The sequence below is a fragment of the Zootermopsis nevadensis genome, unplaced genomic scaffold, assembly GCF_977971745.1.
Source record: "Zootermopsis nevadensis isolate Lab colony 2312 unplaced genomic scaffold, Znev_1.0 Znev_ptg000024l, whole genome shotgun sequence".
In the NCBI taxonomy this organism is placed as follows: Eukaryota; Metazoa; Arthropoda; class Insecta; order Blattodea; family Termopsidae; genus Zootermopsis; species Zootermopsis nevadensis.
Window position 1 is genome coordinate 873,887 of NW_028259156.1, and position 13,202 is coordinate 887,088.

Consider the following 13,202-nt stretch of genomic DNA (forward strand, 5'->3'; position numbering starts at 1 on the left):
GATCTTGTCGTGACTTCCATATGACGTTGACCTACACGTGCCCTCATTTTGACATGAGTATGGTCAACCAGGTATTTACGGTTTAGCGTAAATAAGCGTGAGAAGACATGACCTTGAGAATTTGAAAGACCTGTATCTGGCAAACTATTGTGGCGATCTTGTCGTGACTTCCATATGACGTTGACCTACACGTGCCCTCATTTTGACATGAGTATGGTCAACCAGGTATTTACGGTTTAGCGTAAATATGCGTGAGAAGATATGACCTTGAGAATTTGAAAGACCTGTATCTGGCAAACTATTGTGGCGATCTTGCCGTGACTTCCATATGACGTTGCCCTACACGTGCCCTCATTTTGACATGAGTATGGTCAACCAGGTATTTACGGTTTAGCGTAAATAAGCGTGAGAAGACATGACCTTGAGAATTTGAAAGACCTGTATCTGGCAAACTATTGTGGCGATCTTGCCGTGACTTCCATATGACGTTGCCCTACACGTGCCCTCATTTTGACATGAGTATGGTCAACCAGGTATTTACGGTTTAGCGTAAATACGCGTGAGAAGATATGACCTTGAGAATTTGAAAGACCTGTATCTGGCAAACTATTGTGGCGATCTTGTCGTGACTTCCATATGACGTTGACCTACACGTGCCCTCATTTTGACATGAGTATGGTCAACCAGGTATTTACGGTTTAGCGTAAATACGCGTGAGAAGATATGACCTTGAGAATTTGAAAGACCTGCATCTGGCAAACTATTGTGGCGATCTTGTCGTGACTTCCATATGACGTTGACCTACACGTGCCCTCATTTTGACATGCGTATGTTCAACCAGGTATTTGCGGTTTAGCGTAAATAAGCGTGAGAAGATATGACCTTGAGAATTTGAAAGACCTGTATCTGGCAAACTATTGTGGCGATCTTGCCGTGACTTCCATATGACGTTGCCCTACACGTGCCCTCATTTTGACATGAGTATGGTCAACCAGGTATTAGCGGTTTAGCGTAAATAAGCGTGAGAAGATATGACCTTGAGAATTTGAAAGACCTGTATCTGGCAAACTATTGTGGCGATCTTGTCGTGACTTCCATATGACGTTGACCTACACGTCCCCTCATTTTGACACGAGTATGGTCAACCAGGTATTTACGGTTTAGCGTAAATAAGCGTGAGAAGATATGACCTTGAGAATTTGAAAGACCTGTATCTGGCAAACTATTGTGGCGATCCTGTCGTGACTTCCATATGACGTTGACCTACACGTGCCCTCATTTTGACATGAGTATGGTCAACCAGGTATTTACGGTTTAGCGTAAATATGCGTGAGAAGATATGACCTTGAGAATCTGAAAGTAATGCCCCAACACTTGCTTGAAGGGGCTGACATCCATCACCAAAACCTCAGTCTTGACCTCAGAGGTCGCGACTGCTTCCTTCCACACTATTTTAGTCTGAGCTACTGACAAGTGTCGTCGAATGAACGACAAACAGACATCAAAAAGAGAGAGAACTTACCAGAATCTTCTGCAAGGCATTAACGGACTGATTGGCAACAGGCACACCGTTGATTTCTCGGATTTCGTCGCCGACGTGCAAAGTAGCTTGTCGGTGAATCATGCCCCCGTGCATGATTCTGGCCACTATACATTTCCCCTCCTCGTTCATCTTCAGGGTGATGCCCTGAAAAAGCCACTATATCAGAAACTGCCAACGATGTTCCACCCCACATTACATGATCCGCCAGTCTGGAACACGGCCTGGAAGGCAACGCTACGCCATCAAATGTGTACATAATTTACAAATAACGAGGCCTACTAAACTACTCACCACTCAAATCAAATGAGGCTGAGAAGGTTCAGCATGGGACCATTTCCAGGCTAATGTGGACACAACAAACAGCCTTGGGTTTCCATATCTACGGCGGGAAATTTCTTAACCAACCAAAGGGATATTAGTTTCTAAGAAGTTAGTCGATCAGGAAAATTCAAAAAATTAAAATAATTATTATATTTGTTTACCGTCAAATCACAATAAAATAGTAAGATAAGATAATTAAAATTATTAAAATATCATCTGTTTCGGTTTATCGATGTAAATCGAATGCTCGATATGGAACATAAGATGATATTTTAATAATTTTAATTATCTTATCTTACTATTTTATTGTGATTTGACGGTAAACAAATATAATAATTATTTTAATTAATATCACAATATGACGCAACTATACTATCTCATGCAAAAAAATTATTGACGGGAAACATAAGAGGATCTGCTGACTGTTTACAAGATATCTGATCCAGAAAATCAAGTCCTAGATTAAAAATAATAAATGTTTGATTATCTCTAATTTAGTTATAATGTACGTACGTTTGACCGAAACAGATTTCGATTATTTATCAACGAAAAATAAAAAAAAAATAATTTCGCATAAAATGAGAACTGTAATAGAATTGTACGAACAAAATGGAGATTCAATCACAAACATCAGAGTAGATTTCACTCAAATATTGATTCGGAAATTACAGGTGCATTCGAACAGAAAGAATGCTAATCTCATTATGTAATGGTTTTGTGACCGTAGATCAGTGACCGAATACAAATTTGTACCACAAATGTTGAAACACTATTCCCCTGATTACACTTCGCTTGTATATGTGATTTTCATATTTATAATTTCCGATGAACAAAGAAATATTCAGCCTGGAATGTGTTCGTTTAGTGTCCATAAAATTATTCTTCCACTTTTTCCTAAGCAAGTGTATAAATACCAAATTATGGAACATCGAATTACATGCACAAGCATTGCCCCCCCAGGGCCACATTAAGTAATGTGGGCCCCGGGCGAAGTGTTATATTGAATAAATTATTTTTTTTAGTAAGAAACTTCAGTTTTATACCAGCACAAAATGTATGTCAACAAACGCGAAAATTATAGAAAAGTTTTAAAAAATAATATAAAAATTACCTTTGTTTAAAAGTGGCTTTTTTAAACACAGTCGGTCCACTGAACAAGAAACAAAACACTCACCATCGGCTCGTCAGTGTTCTTCTGGAACTGCACGAGTCTCACTCTCGTCACATTTTCCATCTCGACGTCACCATTGGGCCCGTCCAGGTCGTCTCCGCCGTTGAGGTAAGGCATCAGGGGCGGTGGCGTGACCCGCACGGCATCTTCGCCGTAGATTTCGTGTGCGACGACGTCGTGGGCTTGCAGCAACGCCTGTCAACAAGGAATGACGATACAGACCCAAATGAAATCGGATGAAAATATAAACACCCTGTAGGATTTGAGGTTTTTACGGCGCTAAGTCCGAAGATGGCTGTCTTCCGGGTTGTAGCGCCGTGTAGTCTGGTAAAAGTTTATCGACGTTTCAGAGGTCCTTGCTGCCTCCATCATCAGGGCGATATTTGAAGTTTTCTCAGCGCTGAGTATGAAGATTACTGTCTTCTGGGATGTAGCGCCGTGTAGTCTGGTAAAAGTTTATCGACGTTTCAGAGGTCCTTGCTGCCTCCATCATCAGGGCGATGAGTAACGTCCGTAAACTTCTACCAGAAGAAGACAGCCATCACAGGGCTTATCGCCGTGAAAAACCTCTAATCCTAACTTCTTTCATTGTTTCAAACATTTCAGCGAGGAATATGTCCTTGCATAGGTCCTTTTTGCTGAAATCAGGGACTAAATAAAATTATTAACCGCATCTGTTATTCGCAAGCCTAGTAATATTATTTTTTTAAAAAAAATCAGGAGATTCAGCTGCATCTTGGAATGGTGAAGGCTGCAGATGACCAAGGTGGGTTTACGTTCCGCCTGAATTCGTTTAAATCATTTCATCCATCACGTGTTGTTTAGTGTCGTGTTAACACGTTCTACTGTACATATTTCTTGAGGTGCCGTGTTAACACGTTCTACTGTACATATTTTTTGAGGTGTCGTGTTAACACGTTCTACTGCATATTTCTTGAGGTGTCGTGTTAACACGTTCTACTGTACATATTTCTTGAGGTGCCGTGTTAACACGTTCTACTGTACATATTTCTTGAGGTGTCGTGTTAACACGTTCTACTGTACATATTTCTTGAGGTGCCGTGTTAACACGTTCTACTGTACATATTTTTTGAGGTGTCGTGTTAACACGTTCTACTGCATATTTCTTGAGGTGTCGTGTTAACACGTTCTACTGTACATATTTCTTGAGGTGCCGTGTTAACACGTTCTACTGTACATATTTTTTGAGGTGTCGTGTTAACACGTTCTACTGCATATTTCTTGAGGTGTCGTGTTAACACGTTCTACTGTACATATTTCTTGAGGTGTCGTGTTAACACGTTCTACTGTACATATTTCTTGAGGTGTCGTGTTAACACGTTCTACTACACATATTTCGTGCAGGGCGTAGCGTTTACAGAGCAGTGAGAAGTGCATATACTAAAAGTGTAAATCATAGTAAAATAAGTTCCACAGTTAAGTTCGGTGTTTTTAGAACAGGCAGGAACTGCTGTAGTACAGAGAACTTGATTTTATTTTATGGGCCGAGGCTTCACTCGTATTGGGAAAATCTTCTAGCACTTGGCGGCGAGTCATGTAATCCAACTGCGTTAAACTTTATCAGTGAACGTACTGTAGTAAGTACAGACGAGGTAAAAATTATATTACATTATTATTAAATAAATATAATAGAGCGTAGGCTGATTGAATATAATAATTTGGCGTTCATGTGGGGAAATGTTAAATCAAACCTTTTTTAGTCATATCACCTCCTGGAGTCAGGGTGAAATGACAGGTACCATTTTTCAAAGAGCACCTAATTTTTATCTCAAATTACATGTAAGTCCGTATCATGGAAAGGAAAATACATTCATGCACGTATTTTAAAATTTAAACGAAACTCCAAATTCAAATTGCCAAGATGTTTTAAATTATTGCTACATGTTTCTGACAGTGCATGAAATATGCCTCATATACCTCAGGTAATAGAATAACGTGTTAAGTCGTTCATCTCCAAAATGAAGACCTATAACGACAAAAATGTATTTCTTTTCCGTGTTTGGCAACGCAGTCACGAAGCCTGCACACTTCTTGGTGCTATCCGTGGCACAACCTCCCTTTCCCGGAAATTAAACTCGGATTACCTTGGCGTTAAACTTCCGACGCTGGACTTGGTAAGACCCTGCAGTTAAAAAAAAAATTGGAAGTACAAAGTAACGTAGGACAACTTCGCTGAAACTATTCTCATCGGAATTTACTTTTCCAAACAATTATCGATACTTACCAATAAATAATAACTATCGATTACCAAATTCAAGGATTAATTCTAAAGACTCTTCCTCAGAGACGAAAAATGGATACTCGCAAAATTCATTCTGTTTTGAGCGCAGAACAATCAATTTTGTATTCATAAGTCACGGCTGTAAATTATAGAAAATGTGTGATGCAGAACTTTCCTTTTATATGAACTGAATTTACTTATAACTTAAGCAAGACGAATTCTGCATTTGTTCTTTTAAGTTTCGAGACTAATATGCCCTGAAATATGGTGCTTTTGCCATTGCTTTCAAAACTTTAAAACAAACAATTACAATTGCCGATTATACAGCTGCATTTTAAAGTTGTAGTTATTTATTTTACACCGCCTTCTTGTTTTGTTACATTATTTACAAAGTTAATTAAAATGCACATTGAAGATTAAAATATCATCCTGTGTAAATGGTCAGCGCCTTCTGTATAATGCAGTTCCGTATAAATGTTATATACGCTTTAACCTGAGGATGGTAGCAGATCCAGCTTCCGAAACGTAGAGTTCTTTACCCCCGGGAGAGAGCGCAACTATAAATATTTTCTTTGCGGATAAAATTTCCCCAGGAAGCCCGAAAAGTTCTATGTAACGTTTGCTTGCTATCAAACCCGCCCCAGGCCCGATTCTCGGGCCGGGTTCAGTCGAAGCCCGAGCAGACTCCCAAATTAAACCGTCCCTTGCCTGAAATAACTTTGAAAGTTAATTAAAAATAAATACATCGAGATTGATGACAACCATTAGTTTAAAAACCTATGTACATTTTCATAATTACTAAACTTCCTTTTCTACTGAATTTGTCATAAAACAAGGTACAGAGTCGGTATTTCAGCACCATTATGCACACATTCTCTTCGATGACGGTACAAATTAGAATTCTCCAGGCTCATTAGTACGCGAAACTCATCAAATGCTCGGAAATCATTAGTTTTAATTAGCCATAGTTGAAAGGTCTAGCACAAAGCCACTATGAAAATTTGGAGCAACACTTGGTTAGGGGACTTTGAAGTTTAAAGTGTGTAACAAAACTGGACTCGGTTCAATTGTCATAAGCAAATACCTCATTAATATTATCCCATATGGAACATTGCAACAGACGATATGAAACTTGAAAAATCAAAATTACATTTCATTTCTAATAACAGGTACTGAAGCTTAGTTTAAAGGACAAGAACATCATAAGAAAAATGAAAACTAAAAATCATTAAAAAACAGTAAAAAATCAGTAATTCAGTGAAAAGTTTATATACATAACACCAGATGATGGCTATATATAGCCGAAACATGTCGTGTATGTTCCACATGTAAATCGAGTACTCGATAGGGAACGTAAAATGATATTTTAATCTTTTAATTATATTATATTGTGATTGACGGCTAATTTTAATATATTTTTAATACTATTTAAATAAATCACAATATGACGCATCTACAATATCTTAACAAGGGTTATTAAGTATGCAAATTTCTTACAGTAAAACCTGAAAAATCGGGATGCTAAGTATGTTAATGAACCAGGTTAACAATCTCAAACAGTTGGTACAACTGCCCTGGTTCCATGTCTTGTCACAATCTTACGCCTCAACATGTAACGATAACCGATCTAACAACACAAGGTCCCGAAATTTATTTTGCCTCTAAAATAATGACAATCCCTCGAAATATTCTTCAATTTGCATTTTTAATTGTTATATCAACGGTAAACAACTGTCACAAACGCATGCTACCAACCTAAACAAAAATACATTTTGTAGACATAAAATTACTCATCTACTGAGGCTTAGTGAACATCCTTTACAATGCACTGGTACGATTTAATAGTTGTTAGAACAGCAGTCTAATATACAAAATATATTTCTCCTCCGACGTTCGTATTATGAATGTAGTCATGTTTAGTAAAGCGAACGAAAACTTTGCATTGCACATTAAAGTGAAAAATAAGACATCTCAGTATTTACATTAGAATATTGGTAATAAAAAAATATCGTAATTTAAACCTTCGGACATAAAAATAATGTGAATTCAAATTCTAGTAATATGATAATGAAAATGATAAATGTCTTGAAATGGTGAAATATAATTACAACATGAACATCGTTATATCCACAAACGATGCTATTTAAAAGAATATATCTTGCAATAACAGCACCGTTATGGATTGTAGAAGTTTAAAATGTAATAACAGATCGCAGATGCATCATTTATCCCGCACTTCAGGGACGGAACGACCCGTTCTGACAATCAAAACTGCATCTGTTACAGGTGCAGAGAGATGGATGCAATTCCAACATGCATCGAACTTAGCCGTGTTACCAGCAACGAAGCAAAATTACTTTCAGAATATCTGACAACGATCTGTTACAAATAGGCCACTATCGAAACAGGCCCTGGGAAAATATTAAAGCCATTCATTGTGGTATAAACTGCTAACGTTCAACATCGCCAGAATGTAACTAACTAACTAACTAGATGGCTTACCGAACCCGAAGGTCCATCACTGAATTAACCAAAGCCCTCCACCGGACTCTGTCCTGGGCCAACAAAATCCAGTCTCCTTCAACTCCTATCTCCCATAGATCCCGCCTGAGATTATCCTCCCATCTACGTCCAGGTCTCCCCAGCGGTCTGTTCCCCTCAGGCTTCCCAAATAGTGGACCCAACCAACTAGATGGCTTACGGAACCCAAAGGTTCATCACCGAATTAACCAAAGCCCTGTCCTGGGCCAACAAAATCCAGTCTCCTTCAACTCCTATCTCCCATAGATCCCGCCTGAGATTATCCTCCCATCTACGTCTAGGTCTCCCCAGAGGTCTCTTCCCCTCAGGCTTCCCAACCAGTAGCCGGTGCACACCTCTCGCCTCATCCATGCGCGCTACATGCCCAACCCATCTCATTCTTCTCGACTTAATCACCCTGACAATACTGGGGGAGGAATACAGATTTTTAAGCTCGTCATTGTGCAGTTTTCTCCAGACCCCATCGTCTTCTCTCCTAGGCCCAAATATCCTCCTCAACACCCAATCCTCAAACACCTGCAATCTGTGTTCCTCCCTCTGAGCGAGAGACCATGTTTCGCACCCATACGAAACAAGAGGCAAACTTTTTTTATATATATATATTTTAATCTTCAGGTTTGATGGTGTGGGCCGTATTCGACTGACTTGGGGTGGGGAACATTGGCGAGCTCTTCTGAAGAAGCCAATCCACCGTCGGGTTCCATAAAAGACGAGGAATTTCGTGACTAGCTGAGTGACTGTAAGCTTCTATGCGGTCAGCTAATTAGCGACATAAATGTCGAACATTAAACACATACGAAAAGATACCCAACACAAATTAGAATTCCAATTAATTTTAATGAACAACTCCTACATGCGTACGCAGTCGCCTCGTATCCTTTCTCGCGACTTTGTGACTAACACAAATACGTTTCGATGTTAATTAAAGCATTCGATCCTTCGTCTCGTATGAGCATTAAATATGACACACGAAAGAGGTCTGTATTTTCCACATAAATCGCACGTCAATGCAGGCCATAGAAGATTTACACTGTAAAACATCAGTAATAATGCTTACTAGCCACCGATCGTCTCTTAATTTCACTCCCAAGTCACTTAGCGACGTTCTTCCATCTATAAGAGTTAAGTAGCGACGATCATAAATTACGTACTGGTACGGATTTTAAAGGAGACGGTCGCGTGGAAGGGAAATCCCTGAATTAGCCTGAATACTAAAATCCCGATACTCTAAGATTATCCTCAGTTACTCCCAATAAATATAATATCTTTTGATGCGAAATCCACTCAGATATACCGAGTATAAAAAACAAAAGGTGTCCCTCTACACGCCATGTAGGTCGTTTGGGGGGAGAGGCGGTATAGCTCCTCTCTTCCTTGACCTCGGCACTAGATGAGGTGAGTGGTCAGCATCACGCCCCGGCCGCGCTTAACCCCCGGGAAAGGATCCCGGTACCCATTGGATAGGAGACTGGGTGGGCCGCAGAGTCGGTGTGGACGCAGAGGCTAGAGGAAAAATCCTCTGCCCCCGTCGGGGATCGAACCCCAGTCGTCCATCTACCGAGTATACACAAATTAAACACAACAGGCGGCTAAAAAATAATAAAACAAACAGAAGAAAAACGCTCTTGGCGAAGGTTTGTCACATGCATGTAGGCCTAGTGGCCATCTGCTTGCTCAGTTTGGTTGATCAAAGACGCCCTACCGCTCAGAAACGAGGTCGTGTTGACTCGCCTGAGGTTTCGACCCAACCAGTCCCACACACAGCCTGTGACTGGTTTACGTAAACTGCGAACGAACGCGTATGTAACTACTGCACTCGACAAATTGTGTGCTTCAAGGCCACGCCACTTCACTTCTTGACCGCGAGCTGCACAGCGATGATAGATTTTCTACGCCTCGAGTTCTCTCGTTTGGCTCCGCTGTTCGTGTTGTGACCTTGAAGCACACAATTTGTCGAGGGCTACTGCAGAGAGGCGAGGATAACGGTAGCAGCTGGTAAGCCACTTCTCCTCCTACCACCACAATTACCACTCACAGAAACTATGTAAATGATTTATAGGAAATATCCTTTTTTTGGACGTTTATCAAATTAGATGTTGTTTGCACGCTAGAACGAGATTCGTAGGCAGTTGCTTGCAAAACGCACAAAACAGAACGTTTATCATAAATACTGTATTTATTTTACACATGCAAATAGGTAACCCAGAATTGTTTGGTTTCGGATTTGTAAACAAATCTTGTTTGTGCAGCCTACTAGACGTAAAATACCAACAGTATTTACGTATATGACCCCCCCACAAATTTCGCAATGAATGCACCCAAATGTCAAACTTCTGCTGTTAGTTTTCGCGAAGGCTGTGGTACAATCACATTAACACGTCAGATTATACTTTATTAAGGCGGCGAATAAGATGTTGCGCTATGTAGTCACTCTGAAACTGACCGACGTTTCAGAGATGTGGGGGGTTAGCTTTTTGAAATTACGATATGTTACGAGCCTAAGCTGTATAAAATACATCGGAGAATAAAAGTGAATAAAATGAAATTAAAATAAATACAAGGACTCCGTACTGTTATAAAGGATCACTAATTTAATGTTTCGTCGAAATAATTAGGGCGTAAGGAATAAATTCTACAAGAGATTTCAATAGTAATTTCTCTTCGCCACATTTACAACACCCGCCTTCTTAAATAGAGCATTACATCAAAACGGCAAACAGCTGTTACTAAAATTGTACCATAATTGCTCCCAATTATGATTTACGTGACGCACCATCGAAAACGAAATACAGAAACAAATGAAACAGTACAGCACTGTTCAGGTTAAATGGAGTTTCACTGGAATCGAAACAAAGCGTTGTCTGTCTGGGGTAGTACCAACCGAGTAGATTTGTCGGATACATCCTCAACATTTCGCACATTCCCTATATCAAATCGGGAGCTTAATAAATATTTCATTCCACCGCCATATTAACATTTAACACTACAAAATTTACTATTCTTCGAACACGTATTAACATCCACCATTTCAAGGTCTTATATTAAGTGGATTCGTGTCGCTCGCACCCCACAAAACCAAAGAGCCCACCATGTTTTGAAAGTTAACACCAATTTAAAACATAAAATGACACAAAATCTGTTCCTCCTCGACATCCGGACTTGCCCTGAGGTGAAAGTGACTCCGAGAGTCCTCGCTAAGTTCTGCTCGCCAACTCGCAAAATGGACTCGTGACCGTGTTCTTCAAGTCATGTTTACAAAGCTGCTACAGAGTCAAAGGGAAATGACGTAATTGCATTTATCTGTTTAGAAGAGAAATCTGCTGATTCGGAACTATTCCAAAACAAACACGTCGTATTTCCTGAAGCCGTGGTTCCTTATATTGATCCCAAAGTACACAGATGTAAGGAAAACAAAGTTAGACATTAGCCCGTGCTGGAGAGAGTCCACGTCATGACACAGCTACCCCCGGAAAGTCCTTCATCTTTATTAACATGACTGATTTAGGGCATTCAATGTCTTTTATTATCGGACTAAGCGTTCTACTCACAGAAAACACTCTTGTGTACTTTTAACATATTTTGTTTAATTGAAGTTTTAGTGGTTTGAAAGTTCTTATGGTCATTTACATATTATTATTATTATTTTATTTTATTAGTATTTTATTAGTGTTTTACATTTATACTAGTGTCTACCTAGGTAGATTATTTTCTTTTTATTAAATTTGTATCTCTGTCATAGACCCTATGCTGTTGGCAAACACTCAACAAAGCAACAAAGGAATTGAACTATTATTATTATTCAATAAATGAATTGAATTATTATTATTAATATGGTACATTTATATATTTAGTTTCATTTGTTTGTTTTTGTATTTTTAATGTTTATTTTTATTATTATTGAAATGAATTTAATTATTTATTATATTTTATCCTGTACTCTGGTTTAGTGCTTGGCTGTTGTTAAGCACTTAAATAAATGAATTGAATTGAATTATATTTATCACCATTTTACAGTGTATTTACTTCTGTGAACCTGAGACAAACCTTGCCCCTGAGGTACATAGTGCAGCAGCCATTTCCGAAATACATTTTGTTTTATTTTTATTATTATTAGAGTTTATACATGGACACTAAATTAGTCGCTAATTATAGAAAAAGGTTATCATATCAATAAATTAAACTATGAGGGCCACATCTTTTCAAATCGCCTTACGAATCAAGTAGAATTACAGATATTTGCATTTAGAATTTTTATTTACGAATTTGGTTTTTAGTGAGTTTCGATTCTGAATTACTCATATATTCCTTTCGGGTGTCATATTCTTCTGCTCTAGCCCACCGCTGGCACTGCGCCTCGAGATTAAAGCCCATCTCACGTGCTGCTTCAGATGTATGTTCTTTCCATTCTCCAGATAAATGCTGCATATGCACCCATCAAAAATAACAACTGAATTATGGAATATTTTTCTTACAGATTTTACAAATTGCAACTATTCATCTGCGTCATCATCATCGGATGCTCTCTGTGTGGGGGCAGCGAATACAATTCTGCTCCCTGAACACATTTTTCTCCATCACACGTCTTCCTGAATCCGTATCAGGAGCCCTAGAGTTGAGACGGGCCGACCGGGCCCGGGGTGTAGATGCATGGACGAAGGACCCAGCCGATATTTACAAAGATACAGATGTCCCGCCCGTGCAGAACATCTCCCTGCTGTATTTCTTCCGCGTTACGTAATTGCTAGCATAACAAGTGTCAGTGTACTCCATTTCATTGTGTAGCGTCGTACAGTCTGGCAGAAGTTAACCAACGTTTCACAGCTCCTCACTGCCTCCATCATCAGGAACCTAATTATAGAGGCGCTACAACTGGAAAGACAGCCATTTTTCGTACCTTACGAAGAGTTTGTAAGTGAGCACACTCTTCTGGTTTATACCAAGCGAAATTCGATCCGTTATCCGTCAAACATACTCCTAACTTCATATCAACGTTAACATTTACAATAGGCCTACACATCTGTTATACATTAGCGGTGATATTTAATAAACATTTAATTAATATAAAGTTTGTTTGTTTTCGATGGTCTTGTGGGCAGGGACGCAGTGTAGACTCGGAAGAACATTCTAGATCAGGGCTAAAAATGGAGGCAGTGTGTTCCTCCGAAACGGTAATATCTTCATACAGGTCCTCACGACGTCACATCCCAGAAGACGAACATCGACGTCCTTCACGCGAGGCGAAGTTTCAGGGTCCTATCTGAATGAGTCCGTCAGCTGACTGATTACAACACAAACTTCGTGTTCAACAGGTACCACGTCCGGCCAAAGAGTGGAATTTACGTTTATCGCAGTTTTCTTCAGCAACTCCTGGTACATGAAAGGAT

At 39.3% G+C, this 13,202-nt stretch overlaps 1 protein-coding gene across 15 annotated transcripts in view; it reads right to left on the reverse strand.

The window, feature by feature from the left end:
- The window catches only part of CASK (peripheral plasma membrane protein CASK), a 594,512-nt gene that overhangs the window by 43,362 nt on the left and 537,948 nt on the right, over positions 1–13,202 (reverse strand). For all 15 annotated transcript variants that reach the window (XM_087355276.1, XM_087355274.1, XM_087355277.1 and 12 more), the window contains 2 exons: positions 3,039–3,230; positions 1,523–1,687 (listed from right to left, as the gene is read on the reverse strand). In XM_087355276.1, the coding sequence (XP_087211402.1) occupies positions 1,523–1,687; positions 3,039–3,230 (357 nt within the window). The remainder of the gene's footprint in view (positions 1–1,522; positions 1,688–3,038; positions 3,231–13,202) is intronic.